A 17465-nucleotide genomic window follows, 5' to 3' on the forward strand; every position below is an offset into this window, starting at 1 on the left:
CGAATAGGCGGTTTTATCTTTAGAATCGAATGATCAGGGACTAGAATTCAATTTCTGGGACATCGTATCACCTTTCACTCATTTTTTCCTGTACGGTACAGCGGTTGAAAATATGGCTGATCGTCAGCGATACTTTCTTTGTCACGGAAATTGCATCGTTTGCGAAAGGGTGCCTCTCAGCTCTCGATTTTTCCTTTCTTTCGTTTAACCCGTCTACTCTTTTCTTTGTTTTTTTCATCTTTTACTTTTTATTTACTCTTTCTTTTTCAAACTGCATCCGTATAACTGATCGCTCCGCAACTCGAGACCTTTCCCGCTCTCGCCCCCCTCGTACTTATCCCCGTTATTATAAAAATATCTGTGGTAGAACGTAACTTCGGAGCTATTTGCTATTCAAAGCTTTTAGCCTCGATTCTACGGAATATACGTATAATAGCAGCGACGGCGTATTACTATGATAGTCACGTATTGTAGGCGGGTGGGGGTAAAAACTTGAAAGGGTCAATATGTCGAATGTTCGATATATCGAAATTTCAAACATCCGAAAATAAAATCAAAATGATGAATTGTTCGAAATCTTAATTTTTCAAAGTTTTCACTGATTAGAAGGAATACTAATCGGTGACTACTTTGGAAAATCAAGATTTCGAACAATTCTTTCGTCATTTAAATAGAACAAAAGCATGAGGGAAATTGTTGAAAACACTAGAAAATTGAGACACGAAGATCTATTTCTCTGATCGAACCTCCTAAATGGAGGTAATTAACCATAACTCACACTTATGTAGTTACAAAATTTTCACCAACATTAAACCTGCCTCTTTTGATTCCTAGTTTCTTCTCTCACTGACTGATGCAACTTGAAACATGCGATGGCTGGAATTCTCGTCTATCATTTTTTTTCAAGCGTCTATGACATCGTCGCGCTTGCAAGCAATAAACTCGGCGTCGCCGACCAAAGTTACCCGTCTCGTTACCGCATAACGTTGAACTGACGCGGTCAATTGGATTACGCAATCGCTTTGTTTTTCTCGGGTATGGCCATGACCCGTACAATTGTGAAGGAACGTATATTGGGTGTGTGGACGACATAACGATGTCAACCATTCGGCAATGTTGCAAAATTTTTACCGAACGATCTCGCGGTTCGATTCAGCGGAAATTATACTTTCACTTGAAAGCGATGTGACCTCATCGTTCATCGACGCGGTAACCCTCGTTGAGTATTCATTTATTCCGTAAAAACCTGCTATTATAATATCAGCTTCAATAATAAATGATCACTGCCATAAATTATCATCTTGAAAAAGTATGATTGATACACGCTCTATATCGTTTCGAATAATATTTACTGGGGATGTACGTGCATTTTAATCGAGGCCGAAGTGTAAGCATCGGGGAAGCAGCAGAAGAAACGGATCAACTGTTCAAACAACGCGAAGCGTTATTATGCATACCTACATCTTTTCAAGTTGATATATTGCACGAGAAGCAAATATAGAATCCACACGATCTGCTTCTTCACCTGCGCTTCTATTGTTCCCCTATTCTTAACCCTTTCATTCGCAGAAGCCACTATTATAGCGGCACCATTTTTGTTCATTTTTTATATACGTCATACAAATTCCTTAATTTTTTTTCCACCATTTCTAGGTAACTGAATCGTGTGACTCATAATGTTGACTAGATCCTGTTCTTTCCCCGCATGAACCTTCAGGCTGATCCTTGACTCTCTCTCTCTTTCTTCTTCTTCTTTACTTCCTTACTCGAGGAACACCGAAACGATAGACGTGGTCATGAATAAATTGGACAGTGAAAAACGGGTCGCGTCAACCCTCGACATACCTTCCCGTTTTTTATTCCGGTCATTTTCCGTAACTCTGATGGTAAAAAAGTTTGTTGTGCCTACTTGAGTGCAAGTTCACTGTACCAACGTAAAGGCTGCAAATGAATATCTCGCTACGCCGAGTAAAGTAAAGTAAAGTAAAGTAAAGAAAAATAAACGCCGAGGAACGCAAAAGGTATCGCAAGAGTAGTATTGTAACGATTTCCGCCAGCGGCGTCTTACATTTTTTCATATCATATTTTCGCTTCCTCGTTTTATTCCTCTTTAAATTCTCCGGATTTTTAACACGCGCGGTATACTTTGAAGGCCTGTGGAAAAATTCCTCACCGCATTTCCGCATGTGCGAGGCACTCGGTTGGCTCTTCCTGCGACACAGATATTTCATGCTCATAATATATACAGTATCGGAGAATAAGAGAATTTTCTTCGTATCGCTGCGATTTCTTTTCGGTTATGTTGTTGATTCATATTTATTTACTTATTTATTTATTTACTTTTGTTCGACGTTACGGAGCCGCCGGCTGCGTGAAAATTTTCCGCAGGCTTTTTTCAATCGATACGACCATAGCCGTCTTCTTTGCTCGCCTGAATTTCGACCTCTCATTCCTCCTCCTCGTCCTATTCTCTACGGTAGACTTGACGCGGATTTATGTATATTAGCTTTTATCCAAGACAGGTGTGGGTTAAACCGAGAATAATAAGCTCACCGTGGCGGCTCTCTCTCTCTCTCTTTCCCTCTCCCTTTCTCTCTCTTTACACACGCGCAGGGTGAGGAAGGAAATATTTACGCCGGTGGGAAATTTCTACTCAGAGTCGGTAAACAAGGGGGCGAAATTCTTTGTTCTAAATAAAGTGTGCCTCTAGCTTGAGGAACTTTATGGAAATGATTTTGAAATGATGAGAGAAAGTATCATGCTCGTAGGATGAAAACTACATATTCATGCTAGTCAATCGGTAAAATACTCGAGTTTGAGAGTTCAAAGTTATACCGAAAGATGAAAAATTCTTCTGATTTTTGGTGTTTTTTGATTTTAATATTTTCTGTTTCTTCTTCCACTTTTTTTCGTTTAAATGCGGGTAGATTTTTCCAAGCAGAGTGTAATCTCGTTCAGAATTATAATACCGTCTTGAAAACTCGCCGTCCTTTGTACAGAGACTTGCGAGGCTGGGGTGAGTTCTCTTAATCCGTTCATGTTCTCACCCCGACCCCGACAGCAGTTGTCGATTCCTCTCAAGTTCGTAACGGCGTTGAAAGGATCTCAACAGATAAGAAAGCTTCGTAAGCTCCTCCGATGGACGAAGCGGCTCTGTTGGCGAAAAACAAAAGGAAAAAGAAATTGTTGGCAAAAAAGATAAAATGATGCAAGTAGCGGGGCGTATTATTGAAAAAGTAAAGAGTCTGCTCATTTCCATGGATACCTATTTCCTCAGATGTTTTCAAATTCGATTGAAAAAGCCGAAATCTAAATGATCATGCGCCATCTTTGAACACTTTGAATATTTAGGTAAATATTTTTGGCAAAACATAAATTGAACAAATAGCTTTCGAAACAACGTGCAACGATGTTGCTGAACAAGTAAAAGAATCTGGGTAACTTTTTCCGCCGTAGTTCGTTTTTTAAAAGTACAACATATCGCTACGATTGCAAATCCAGATCTAAAACCGCTAAAACCGTTGATGTTTCCCTTCCACGTTTTCGTTTTCCTCACATAAATTTCCATACATTTTCCCTTAACTCTCCCGGTTTAATCTTTGCGTTGCCTACTTGAAATGTTAAGTGATTAGTATCTCCCCTTTGCTCTTCTCCGACGTTTTCCGCATTTCAAAATCCACTCGCCTCGGTCCGTCCGCTTTGTCTTCAATGCTTTCTATTCGGGGATTAGGTTCGCGTGCCTTGTACGACTCCCTCGAGTGGCGGCGGGCGCCTCCTTCTCGGCTTCGTACCGACCTCGAATATCGTTTGCCGTTTTCTTTTCGCCCTCACGATCTCGCGTCCGTTTCCGTTGCTATCTGCGAACCGATAACGATGCCGAAGTGCCGTGCATTCCAACTAATCTAACCCAACCCAACACTGCCTAACGTAATGCAATTCAAAAAGACTAAGGTGTACGTGTAGGTGTAGGTGGCTGGAACTGAAAGCTATGGTTATCTGATGGGCCGTAACGTCAGATTAACCATAAACCAGTAGTTGGCCTGTTGTTTATTCCGAATATTTTTTCAACATTGTTCTTCAAAATTAACTACAATTGTGACATACTCGTAGAAAAGACAAACGAAGTAAAAATAAAAACAGAGAATGGCTCACAATTAATATTCGCTAAAGAGAGAGAGAGAGATGAAGATAAATAGTGAGGCAGAAGGAGACGGAAAAGTGATAGACGAGTTGAATGAAAACAAAATAAAGTTCCATCTAGCAAGTGGGTCAGAGCTTGAAGTCACTGCTACGCCCTTCAGTTCTTTCCCTCATAATTTGACATATGTTTCCTACAGTCATGTAAGGGTTAAAATATGGGCTAAAAGCCTTCCAGTTGTTCGTCTCGTAGGTGTCAATGGTAGTGAATCGTTTTTGAAAGCGGACCTCGGTGAGGACAACTTAATCTTATCTTATTTTTGCCAAACGACGTGATATTTTTTCTTTTTACCAAGCCTGCTATTACCTATAGATATTTCTTGTTTTCGAGGAAATCTGAGGCGTTCAGAAATAGAAGAGAAATAAATAAATAAATAACTCGAAGACGTTGCAAAAAATATAGTATATATAGTCTGTTCGATTCAACGGTGTTAGCGCAGTCTAGAAATATATATTATCTGCACGTACAAACCAGAAGACGTAATCGAAAATGAAACGATGCCAGAGTTGATCCGCATCCGACGAGTTTGCGATCCTTTGGAGTGTAACCTCGTTGAATTCTTCTTCGAATGTGTGAGAAGCATAACTCGCTGGCAATCTGCGGTACAAACACCTTATACGTATACATCATACAATGCGCAGGATCAATATTGATTTCCCGTTTGTCGGAACAATTTCTACAATCATTGCCACATCTATGTACGCGCATATAGTATATAGCAGTATACCTATCGCACGGAGAGGTGGAGGAGGAACCAATTCAGGAACGGTCAGCACTTGCTTACGTAATCGAAGCTGTGCCACGGGTACGAGTAGCTCGTCCTCCTCGTCCTCCTCCTCGCCTTCCTCGACGGCGATAAAAAGATGCGTCGCCGTCGCGTTTTACCGCTGACGAAAATGTCACGGTAACGTAACGGGGTGGCGGCTAGGCTCGTGCCAGATGATCGATAGGCACACCCGTGTTTCTAGACGTCCCCCGTGCAGGACAGGCCGAGGCTAACAATGCTCGGGGATTTCGGGGATGGAACGTTCAACGAGTCGGACGGGTGTGAAGCCCGTTTCGCCTCGCGTTAAACCTGATAAGGTCTTGGCGTCGAGAGAGGCGAGAGACGCGAGAGCGGTAAAAGCGGCGAGGAGCCCGACGCCGAGGCTTCGAGTCGTTAGCCATTAAGCCATGCCTCGGTCATTAAAGATGACGGAATTTCGTGGAAACAGGACCTTTCTCTGATTGATTGTCGATCGAAGTTGATGGGATTTGCGCGGTTACTTCGTCCCCGTCGCACCTCCTCCTCCTCTTCCTCCTCCTCTTTTTTCTCGATAAACAGATCGTTGCAATTTTTCATTAATACATGTGTATTTCGTACTTCACACTTCATGTTTTTCTTTTTTCTTCTTACAGCAAGACTGTCCAAACGGCAGGCTGACTCCGGCCAAGTTCGTCGACATGTACAAAATGTTTTTCCCCTCTGGTAATGCCGAGGAATTCTGCGACCACGTCTTCCGCACATTTGACATGGACAAGAACGGGTACATCGACTTCAAGGTAATCGGTTTCATTGATTTTAAGTAATATGTTGCACATGCACTTACGCCTGTATGCATAGTTATACTCGAAAAGAACCAGTATGTCTCTTCTTCCAATCATCCGAAAGAGAAATTTGTGAAAAGGTTCCACCGTTTCTCCGTTCCTTCCCAATTATTTCGAAATTGTAAGGAAAGAAACGAATTTAGGGGAAATTCGGCAAGCCTAGTGACGACTAAAGGGTCCTTATCCCTCTCGTATTCTTCCGTCTCAAGTAGCAGTTGGTAAAAAATGATATACATGCATATTGTCACCTTGGTTACCGGTATCCCAATATATGGAACGAAGTTACAGGCAACATCCGTGATTACACAAGCGGCATAAGATATTGTTTACGTATAGGAGTTGCACTATCGTTTCGTTGACGCTATTTGCAATTTGCTATTTGTTTTTATCATTATTATTATTATTATTATACGTGTACCTATATGCCTACCAGCAGTCAGGGTGCCTCTTGGCGACACGACGATTTCTGACATGCCCCCAGCGCAATCCAATCTGTGCGCGAATGAATGCTGGCCAACAATAAATGAATAAATAAATAAATAAACAAACGCGCTGTGCTAGAATACCGAGATAATTGCGTCCCAGTCCGTCGTGCTTATGTATATATAGCTACCGATGGAGTGCACCTGGAATCCTAAAGCGTGTACCTTGTAAAGTGTGTCGCTTTCCTCCTCCGAGTTACTTGAAAACTATAAAAAAATTTTTAAAAAAATAGAGACAAGTACTTGACTTGAGAGAATAAAGACAGCTGACAACTCTTAACTTATGTAATCGGACTTGTCGGTTGGAAAATAATTACTCCTAGTTAGCGACCAATCGGTCTTATTGCGAATGTTTTTAATTTATTTATTTCGTTTTTTCGTCATTTTTCTTTACATTTTATAAGTTGTAAAGAACCAACGTTAATTAACTAGTACAGCGGGTATGGGGCCATAATTTATGGTGTCCAGTAAAAAATCTGTAACAAATTCAAGGACATTAAAAATAGAATGTTTCCAGGATACAAGAAAAATTCAAGGACATTACCAGAACTACTGGACACCATGAATTATGTCGAAACGTTTTTATTCCCATTTTCATTATCGCATACTCGTTACCATACTTCTGTAGTCATTTGCGGTGACACCCTGCACGCTCCCCCATAACAGGTACGAACGTTCCCAGATAATTTGGGTAATCAAATAACATTTGACGTGTATATGGGTGTATAGGCGCGTATGTTATAAGAGTACAACACGCCGCCATGGCGAAATGTCAGGCTGCTTGACAAAATGCCACGAGAGACGACGACGCACGTCAATCCGTACCCGGAAAACTTTAAACTCGATTTACTTGCTCGATCGTGCCGAAATCTGTCGGACACGACGAAACTTGTTCGCCTTCGTTTAGTTAATACAAGATTTAAATTTTCTCGTAAGTGCGATTCGACGATCGATCGTTAATCGATTCGATCCATAATTATTTCTTATAGCGTCACTTTGCGAATTGGAAAATTAAAATTTACCAACGCGGTGCATGTGTGGGAGGATTCCAGTATTTCGCAGGCAGGTGGCATCGCGCAAGTTTCGCGTCACTCTCTTCGCCGAAGAGACGAGGTGATCCAGGGGCGAGCAAGACGTGGACGGAATACACTATATACATGTATATCCAAGAACCGATTGCCAATCCCGGGTAATTATGATCGTTGCGTTGACGCCGACCGTTCTTAACGACGCATTGTATTCTCACTTGCGAAATAAATGCGCGGACGCGTAATAGCTTATTAAAGTTATTATATAATCAAACGAACGAGCTCCCAGCGCCATGTCTGCCTTTATAATGTCCGGTTCTCCTTACCGACAGATCAATATGTTTAACAATTTTGAGTCAGCACAATCTCCCAGTCCATACGTGACCATCCGACGTCAGAAAGTGTCTCTTTCAAACGAAGAAAACAAATATAAGAGGAAGCTTCCTCTTATATTTTATATATATATACATATATATATACACACACATAAATATGAGATATTCCACGCCAACTCGAGAAATGATTTTCCCTTACCATTTTTCATTTCGTTCATGATTTTTTTTTTTTTTAACTATTATCCTGACTCTGAATTTTTTCATTGTAAACCGTATTATTTTTATAAAATTTTTGTAGGTGTTTCGTACCCGCTTGTAAGTATATTATTATATAATAGCCGCCCACCAAGCAACATTATAATACTCACCCTGGGTAGCCTTTGTCAAATATTTTCTTATACGCAGGATCAATGCTTCGTTCATTGATTATTTTCACAAAGCTTTGCTGGGGAGCGAGCACAATGCGTATGCATGCACAAAAAACTTATTAATGTTATTGTTATTTTCATTTTTATCACGTGCGTACGTCAGGACTTCCCAAGCAGCGTTAAGGAACCGATCGATTCCTCGTCGTCTCGAGTGGTTTCCTTTCTCAATCCGCTCCCTGCACTTACCTGCACCCACCAGCAATTACCTCGCGTATCTGTTTTAATTGTCTATCCTAGGCCTGACGTTGATTAGAATTGCCTTTGTGTCTTCGTTAATACAATTCAAACTTTTTGCTCCGTTCAACGTCACTTCTCATTTCTCCATCTATGGGGCTTTTCCTATCCCCTCTGACTTTCTCTTCGCGGTTCGACGGGTTCATTAACCCAACCTAACCTAACCTAACCGCACCCTGACTAACCTAACCCAACTCGTAATCCACAACCCCACGTATTAACGAAGGATTGAGAAAAACAATATTAAATTTCCAACGTTATTAAAATCTAGCCGTATTACAGGGTTCGATATTACCAGCTTGCGGGGAAATTACATTTAGGGAGGAATTCGAATATCGATAGTATCCTTTTTGGAATAAATGAAAAATGTGTGAAAATTTAACGTTACGAGGAGAAATGCAATAAAATTCGCATTCCATTTAATAAATTCTGCCCTAGTCTTAGGTTAACTATATTCGTAAACTGTAAAGTACCAGCGCGCTATATTTTGTGAACGATGCAGTCGGTAAGTAATTGATAAAAATCACTTTTGTCTTACCTGCCTCTATCTGTGAGGAGTGAGGCGGACGTCTCACCGACTTTCACGGCTTTTGCTTATAATTGTAGTAAAAATACTGGGTAATAAAAATGAAGTGACAAACTTCGATACTTGGAAGACATTATTCCTCTTTTGAGGTGAATATCACATCCCCTTAAGACGGTCTCTTGATTCGCGTGTCTCGAAAGTGAGACGAGGATACAACAGTAAAAAGTTTTCCTCCTTCGATTAGGTTATACCTATGTATACATAAAACACTCCAAGTCGAAAGGACTGTGGAATTACCTTTGTGAGAAACTTGATGAAACTTTTTCTCTTTCTGTCATCTGCTGGATTTCCCACGCTTAATGTATTTTATATACTTATTTATCACTATGCAGAGTGAATTTATAACGTCCAAACACCCTGTCGTCTGCTGAAATTTTGGAGCAGCGAGCTCCAAGGTGAAAGAATAATCAACTTTTTAAATATTGCCACGGAGGATTAAAGAAAAAGAAATAACTTTTCGAATCTCTGTTGTAATTGGCATACGAATAAACATTTCTTGGCTACGATTATCAGATCTATACGATTACACTAACGTAAAACAAGCCCGATTTCAGGTTTCCCGCGTTTCTGTATACAAGCAATACGTAAGTTCAACATGAAGTTAACACGGCTTTTACTAGTAGAAATAGGAATCGGGTGAGATCCGAACTTTGAAGGGTCAATATTTCGAATGGCCTATACATAAAAATTTCAAACATACGAAAATAAAATAACGAAAGATGAACTGTTCGAAATTTAAATTTTTAAAAGTGTCGCTCATTAGAATGACTACCAACCAGTGACTCAAGATTTCGAACAATTCATCCTTCCTCATTTTATTTTCGTATGTTTGAAATTTCGATATATCGTCCATTCGAAATGTCGACCCTTCCAAGTCTTGACCTTCACCCTACGAATCACCATTTGACGTGACAGATTGACTCCTCGCGAAGAATGTCCCTATAATAAGCCAACCTAGTCCTTGAGAAATATCACCGATGAAGGTGACCCCGAGCGATGGATTTGCCGAACGAGGGTGTCATTTTTCTGCTCACAATTAGTGACGGCACGACACAGAGTAGATGGACAAACAAAGCTTATTCGGTATGAATGCCGTCAGCGCGATGCTACTTATTGTTAGGTGTGAGGTGACGGAAAGCGACGTAACCTGCACCACTCGTCTATTCGACGCTGGCGATCCGAATTACCGTCGCCTTTGATGAAAGCTCGTCCGTCCTTCCTTCCGTCCTTTCGTCCTTTCTTCCTTTTTTCTTTTCCGTCCGTACCGTTGTTGTTACCAACCCCGTATGTGGGGTGGGCCGGATCGTTAAAAAATTCAGCTCCGGCACCCGCGTTCATTCGTTTTGTGTGAGCAGACGACGTTCGCGCGCGAAAAGAAAGATGGCCTAAGTATAGCTCGAGAGAATCGACGAGTGGATCACCGGAGGGAAGAAGACAAGGCTATCCTCTGTATCTTTGATTCCCTCCACTTAGCCAGTATGACGTCATTACAGAGGTCGATACCAACTTGTATCGATCACTTTCGTGCCCGCCTTTGCCCCTCTTCCCCCCCCCCTCCCTTCTTCCTTTTCACCATTCTTTCAAGTTTTAAGAAAATCTCGAACCCTAACCTTCCTACACCTTGTCGATCCACGAGGATTCAATACACCGAGGCACAAAGACTTCTAGAAAGGATCGAGACGGATCGTGCCTCCCGCTGAAGATCCGATCTCGTAAGAAGAGTCTGAAAGTCTCTCGGTCGCATCCTGAATAATACGCACGTTCTCGTAAAAGTACGAACCTGTTACGTTATAACTTTTATAGTCTCTCTGCAGTTTCGTGTAGAAGACGGAATGTGCCTCGAGAGATCTTTATCGCATTCCTTTCAATTCCCGACCACCGTGATCGTAAACTTTTCTGACATGATCGATTAAACCCGTTTGTGAATGTACAGAGTGGACATACATATGTATGTTAATGGGGGCATGTGTTTCGCGAGAGGACAATATTATGGTGAATCGATTCGAGAAGAGGAAATCTTAGTGTAGCAAACATTTTTACTCTTTTATATTATACCTATACGTCGCACGCCAGTTTTATTTCCCTCTACTTTAGTAGGTATAAAAATCTTGGAAAATTCAAACATCTGCTACCACGTCGTCCCGTCGCTTTCTAGCGTTAAGGGTACACTCGATTGTAATTCAAGCGACGTTTCAACGGGATTTAAAGTATGCGGAATCCAAGTAGGTGTCTCTTACATACATATAGCCGGTGTTACACTAGTGCCGCTATGCCACGTCATCCAGCAGACAGTGTTTCCTTGGGAGCAGCCATTACCCGGATTACGATGGACTATTTCTAGTTTTGTATTTCTAAGGGTAACTGCATCCTTGCGGTTAAGAAAAACCGTTTGACAAGATGACACTTCTCTTGTCTGAATCTCCGGCTGATGTATATAGTTTTTCTTATTTATTGATGAAATTTTTGCGATGCAAAGCTCGCAGGTAATACCTAGATTCGTGTCGGAAAATACCAACCTACAAAATTTCGTTGCAAATAAATCAATCCACCCAATTTTAGGCAAAATGATTTTTTCCGATAAACGAATTTAACAATCTGGCGCACAATCAGTCCAGTCGGAAACTATAAGCGACAGCTGCAGCAGTCCGAATGGTTGAATGGATTGAAATTTCGAAAGGATATCTCAGTAGCGATATTATAAAAGAAGTTTCTCACATCGTCGGAACGATGCTGCAGCGGTAACAGCCGGGCAAATTACTCGAATCGTTGATTTCCGGGCCAGGAAGCTGTATAAGGAAAGCCCAGGAGAGTCTGTAGTGAGAAAACGTATTTCCAGCTCTGCAGCTAAACGGAGGATATCCTCAGGTATCCATTTTATTAAATCCGCGGGATATTTTCACTGCTGAAAAATGAATAAGGAAACAGAAATCGAATACACTGGATAAAAAAAAAGCAAACTTTAGGTGAAAAGCTCGTATTTCCTCTCGTATTTTCCGAGCGGATATATGTGTATATAGGTATATATACATATATACATACATACATACATAAGGTAAAGCAAGCAGGATACGGAGGAAGGTATGTACACCAGATAATCGTTAATCCGCCTTTCGCCATAACCAATAGGTTTCGAGCTCGTAACAGAATCGGGGATGATTCGCCCCATTCATCGTAATGGACCCGGAATTCCGGGATGCGAATTTCCACCGCACGACCCTTGATCGTCTATATGGCGGCCAAATCGGGCCTAAGAACCGTGAAAACGGGTTCAAAATATCTGCTAAAAGACATTAACCCGCGTTTATCTCGAAATCGCGAGGATCCTTGCGGATTTCAGCTGCTGCGCTGTTAGTATTAAACAGGGTGGACGTGGACGCGCGCGAATGGCGCCGGAAAAACTTTGAGATAACGAATATTATGTTATCGGTGAAACTGAAAGCAAACCTTTCATGGATCTCGTTAATTACATCTGATTGCCAACAGTTTTCAACACGCAACGGCCTTCTAACAATAATAAGCTTACGAAGCGGACGGGCTTTCGTGCTGATATTTTGCACTGATTTTTCTCACCTGCTTTTGTGAACCTCGCCACTTTATTATTATTATTATTATTATTTTTTTACCTCAGATTTATGATTACTCGTTTTTGCTTTCTATTTTTTTCTTTATCAAACCGGTGAAATCGCTTGATTTGTTACTAAACCTTTACTCAAATTTTCCCACCATTACTGCTCGGTGGAAGTTATGCGACAATTTAATCACCTTGACCTTTGAAAAGTATTTTTCGTTCTTAAAAGGAAAAGTATTAAACCAATCAGACGCGTCAATTTGTTTTCTTAATGAATTTTTTTCTTCCAATTTACGAATTATTCGCAAATAATGGAAGTAAGCTTGTTAACTTGGTACTTTTTTTTTTATTTGAAAATTTTGCCAATTACAAATTGATTTACAGCTTCATTATAAAGGACTGTTGACGAATGTTTTTATCCCCCGATTTTTCTTTTTCTTAAACTCTCTGTAAAATAAATCTTTTCTGTCACAGCAAACGACCCCTGCATACTTTTCACGTGACAGAGATAAAACGATCCGAAAACCCTAGGGGAAGAGAAAGAAGAAAAATTACTTAACGTGTTTGGTAACTGTTCTTGAAAATTTCGGTCGGACGAATATTCGCTGGCACAAGGATACCTTTGTTGTAGCATTCTAGAGAAAAACAGTGCTAATATGTATATTATAAAGCAGGTAACCCTGAAGAGAAGAAGCAGAATAAAAAGTCAATATAAATGGCGACTGATATAGAATTCCACCGATCTTAGCTGACTAATTTATTTGTCGCGTACTATGCAGTGTTGAGCCGATATTAAATGAAACTGATTTATCGACGTCGTCTCCCGGGTCGTTCAACCGACACTGCGTTAGAAGCTTATCCGTGACATCTTTTTCTCATGAATATGAATTCGTGATGTATGAAAACAAAAAATCCTCCACACGACACGACAGCTTCAGTAGAATGATTCACTCCTCCAGCTTCTATTAAGACCAATCGATCATATCGAGTTTGATTCATTACCACTTTGCACGTTCACCTTCTCTGAAGTTTGTCCTTTTCTTCATCTCCATCAACTTACGACCCCATTTTTTTCTCTCATTTGCTCTGACGAATATATAACGTGAACGCAAACAAGGAGCCGTTATCTCGAGATCGATTCAATCTACGGTGAATTACTCGGGAGATCCTCGGAGAACACTCGTATTTCGAATTAGAAATCGATGGTGGGTCGGGCTTCCTTAGTACCTATCTACTGATGTATCGTGTTTACAGTCGGCTTGTTGCGGGATTGGGTTGGAACGGAATGGATGCAGGAGAGCGTGCGGGGTGCAAATGAACGAGGGAAAATCGGCTTACTGTATTTGTTCTGTCAACCGTGAATAAACAACGTCGTGGCAGGACTAGCAAATCACTCAAGTTTTGCAGTGCAAATCCCAACAGAGAACTGCCTATATCTTTTCACTTGTATGCCCTACTCACCAAGTAAAATAGAACCCAGTTCTATTGACTCACGATCATTCAAACATGGGTTGTTCATCTCTTGCAATGCATACTGCTGCAGTGTTAGCGAATGGTTTGAGTATTATCGTGAAAATCGCAGTCTGCAACACGTTTACACGCAAAATTGGAACTCGCTGATGATTCCAGTTGACGGTAAGGAGAGAAGGTAGAAGGACACAAATGTGACGTACATCCTGGTCCCTAAGGCCAAAGGGTGCACGATTGAAGAGACATCTTCGAGGAAAGGAGCACACAGGATTAAGGAGGAAAACTAATTCCCGGGTAGGCGGTAACGAACCGCAGATTCTATCCCGGCAACCATCGTTATCCTAATCTGGACTCAGAGTCAGCTCTAGAGTTCGCGTTCTGTTATGGGATGAAAGCTATTAATGGGGAAGTTTCACTGCCTATGATTTTCCAAACTATAGTAGGCTAAACCGTCCAAGGATGTAATTCAGTATCCTCGGTTTCCTCTGCCGTATTCAATAATAACGATCAGAGAAAAACAACCGGTGCCATATTGTCTATCCAATTGTTAATAAAACAATCTCTCGAGCGCAAGGTCGTGCAAAACGGGCGTCTCGAACTTGCGTCGAGATTTTCGCCGATGATTATTACAGGCGTAGCTTTGCCAGCTCTAGCCGAAAATGAACAAGAAGTACAAATCTCCGAGGTTTAATCTCCTCCGTCGCGAAATACACATAGTTGTTCGCTCGCCGGTGAGCTGATAAGAAACGCTGTAGAGCCCCTTCGCTGCGCGCCACCGGGAGCTGGAAATGCCCGCGACGACGACCTGCCCAAGGAACACCCTTAACTTCTGATCCCAATCTCCGTGCAGCTCGACACTCGAATTATACGAGTTACAACTCACCTTGGAATACAATAACTTGTCACTAATCCTAAGCCGATATGAATCGGGCCGCATCAAATCCTGCAGGATCCGTAGGAGTCGCAGCCTTGACAAGTTTGATCAATTTTCGAACTTCGAGCTTCAGGCATCATGCAAATTACGACGAAATTCTGGCATTCTTTCACGCCTGGGTTGCAGGCTGCACGTCTAATCGACGATCGTCGCTCCGACTTCATCCGAACTTCAGACGCGACTCTCGCGTGTTCAACGTAATGATAAAATCCATACAGGGTTGCTGCATATCTGCGGTACATCTGGTGAAACGAAGGGCTCGAGGGCGGCTGCTCCGACCGAGTGTGGGCGTCGTGCTGAGGGCTTGTTGTAAGGGCGTGGTCGCGACACGCGATACGACCCTTAATCCTTCGATTAGGTATAGCTTCTGCGACGGCGAGCCCGACTCAATTCAATCATCATCTCCTGAATTAATTCGCCATTAAAAAAGTTTCGCCAGCGATTACGTCCGCAGTGTTTGCATGTGCGGTCCTGAAACTGGTACCACCTCTAAAAAGGACCTGCCGCAGCCTGGGCGTGACAACTATTTGAGACAAATTGTTACGAACACAGAGAGACACGAAAAACCACCGGGAATTCACCGCACGAGTGAAGTGACAATGAAGCATCGTGTTTCGCTAACCGGCGACACCTCAGGATGCCTCCTCGTATTAGGTGACTACTTTGCTTCGTGTTTACGGATGTAACGAGACATGATACTCACGTAGTAGGCAATCGACGTTGCTGGAATACAGTCTTCACTTTCAAAGTTTGTAAATACGTTTTCCGTATCATACTTGCAAAGTCGGTAACATTACGCGCTTTGACAATGGTGGATAAAAGAACTTGGATGGAATGAAGTAAAATTCATGAAAAAGGTTTAATACCAGCTCGTCGAAGGAGAACGGCAATACCACGTAATCCACTTGGTGAAAGATGAACTGCCACCCCGCGATATTGAGCAACGGAGGGAGCATATGAATTGCGCTTGGACTTGCAAGCCGAGCTTACGTGCTGCAGGAGATCCACTTGCTTGTCGACCGTGAATTATTAATTATTCCGCGTTGGACATTGCGCGGAATGGCAGTCGCGTGCTCACCACCCAAATCGCTGAGCTAAATAGTCGGAACGACATGCTTATCCACCACTCTCGTCCTTCTAATGGGACATTTCTGCATATGAAGCATTCCGAGCTACAGCCATCCAGGATACGGGAATCGAATGAGAATTATCCAGGATTTCGTCAATCTCGGTGTTACTCGATGCAGAATCTGCGCTGAAACTTGAGCTTGATTAACTCCGGGGAAAAGAATAAAGAACCCCTTTATCAGTCGATTCTCATAAACATACCTGAGCCGTTACCGGTGGCCAAATGGTGGAAAATAGGTTGAATTTTCGAACCCTTCGGAAGATGGATGTTCTCGTTCGAAGCCCCGCAGGAGACGTAAATGTGTTACGAGTGCGTTGGCGTATTTCCCCCACAACAATATAGGTACATCTCCCATGAATCGCGATGGCTCAACCCCGTGACCATTAATAATCCTCATCCGACGAACAGGCAGTTATAACGCAGAGGTTCTGCATATTTTTCACCTGCCACCTGTCTTCTTCTCATTTTTTTTTTTTTTTTTTGTGCTTTTGTCCCCCGTATTGAAATAACGATGATAATAAAATTGGAGAAAAATGGTAATAACGCTCGCGTGGCGATGAATCTTACTTACAAAAGAGCGAGTCGTGTAGGAAAGAGTTTCCCCCTATCTTCATGGGTGGCATCTGAATAAGGCCTGCGCTGGGGGTGGCGACGCGAACCGTGGGGTCAATATGGAGAGAGACCCTCCAGGGGTCACGTGGACCAGTAAAGAGGTAAAGTCGCCTTTCTCTCTCTCTCCCTCTCTCTCGCTTTCTTCCTCCATACCTCTCGCACTCATTCCGCCTTCTCTTCTCGTATATCTACCTGAGGCGTCGGCCGACCTAGTTCGACCCGGTGTATGGATCTGAGTGTAAACGTATTCACGCCGCGTTTTACCGAATGCTTGGCAAATTTTCTAAACTTCAGCCGAAGAAGCCTAGGTCTTTATTTTATTCCAATCGATCTTCTGCCTCCGATAACCCATCGACGGATCTCTCAGCTCTACCCTAACTGAAAATGCTGTTCCGGGTCTGTTCGACGCTTTCGGTGATCTCTTTCGATGTCCTCGTAGTTCCTTCAGTCTTTCAAGCTGTGCTTGCCGGACGTGACTTGTAAAAATACAAATAAGAAACTTGATCCGATATTTTGGGACTTTTCAACCTTTTTTTAATATCTAAAATTCTATTTCGTTGTTTTAAATACAAATATTATACTTATTTATTCGCGTATAAAAATAAGTAAATTAATTGTAGAAAAATCACTAAGCCTGATAATTTTTAACGACAATATACATATATGGTGTTATATCATATTAGACAGGGATAAAATTTCGTTCTGATTAGATGTAAATAGATCAAATTGTATCTATTAAGTGTGTTGTAAATTACTAGAGAGGATATTTGAGAATACGTACAGAAATGTTGAGAAAAAAATCATCCAAGTAGCCATGGAACTAGACCTGGTAGTAAGGAAAAGTTGAGTTTTCGGCAGGACGGAAACGAGCGAG

The 17465-nt window shown here is 41.8% G+C and overlaps 2 protein-coding genes across 2 annotated transcripts in view; both read left to right on the top strand.

Annotated features, from left to right (window-relative positions):
* LOC124405775 (neurocalcin homolog) overlaps positions 1 to 17465 on the top strand; it is a 100756-nt gene that overhangs the window by 65461 nt on the left and 17830 nt on the right. The window lies entirely within an intron of this gene.
* The window catches only part of LOC124405776 (neuronal calcium sensor 2), a 33015-nt gene that overhangs the window by 9995 nt on the left and 5555 nt on the right, over positions 1 to 17465 (top strand). Inside the window, exon 3 of the mRNA XM_046880953.1 lies at positions 5597 to 5740. Within this exon, the coding sequence (XP_046736909.1) occupies positions 5597 to 5740 (144 nt within the window). The remainder of the gene's footprint in view (positions 1 to 5596; positions 5741 to 17465) is intronic.

The sequence above is a fragment of the Diprion similis genome, chromosome 4 (genome assembly GCF_021155765.1).
Source record: "Diprion similis isolate iyDipSimi1 chromosome 4, iyDipSimi1.1, whole genome shotgun sequence".
Taxonomy (NCBI): domain Eukaryota; kingdom Metazoa; phylum Arthropoda; class Insecta; order Hymenoptera; family Diprionidae; genus Diprion; species Diprion similis.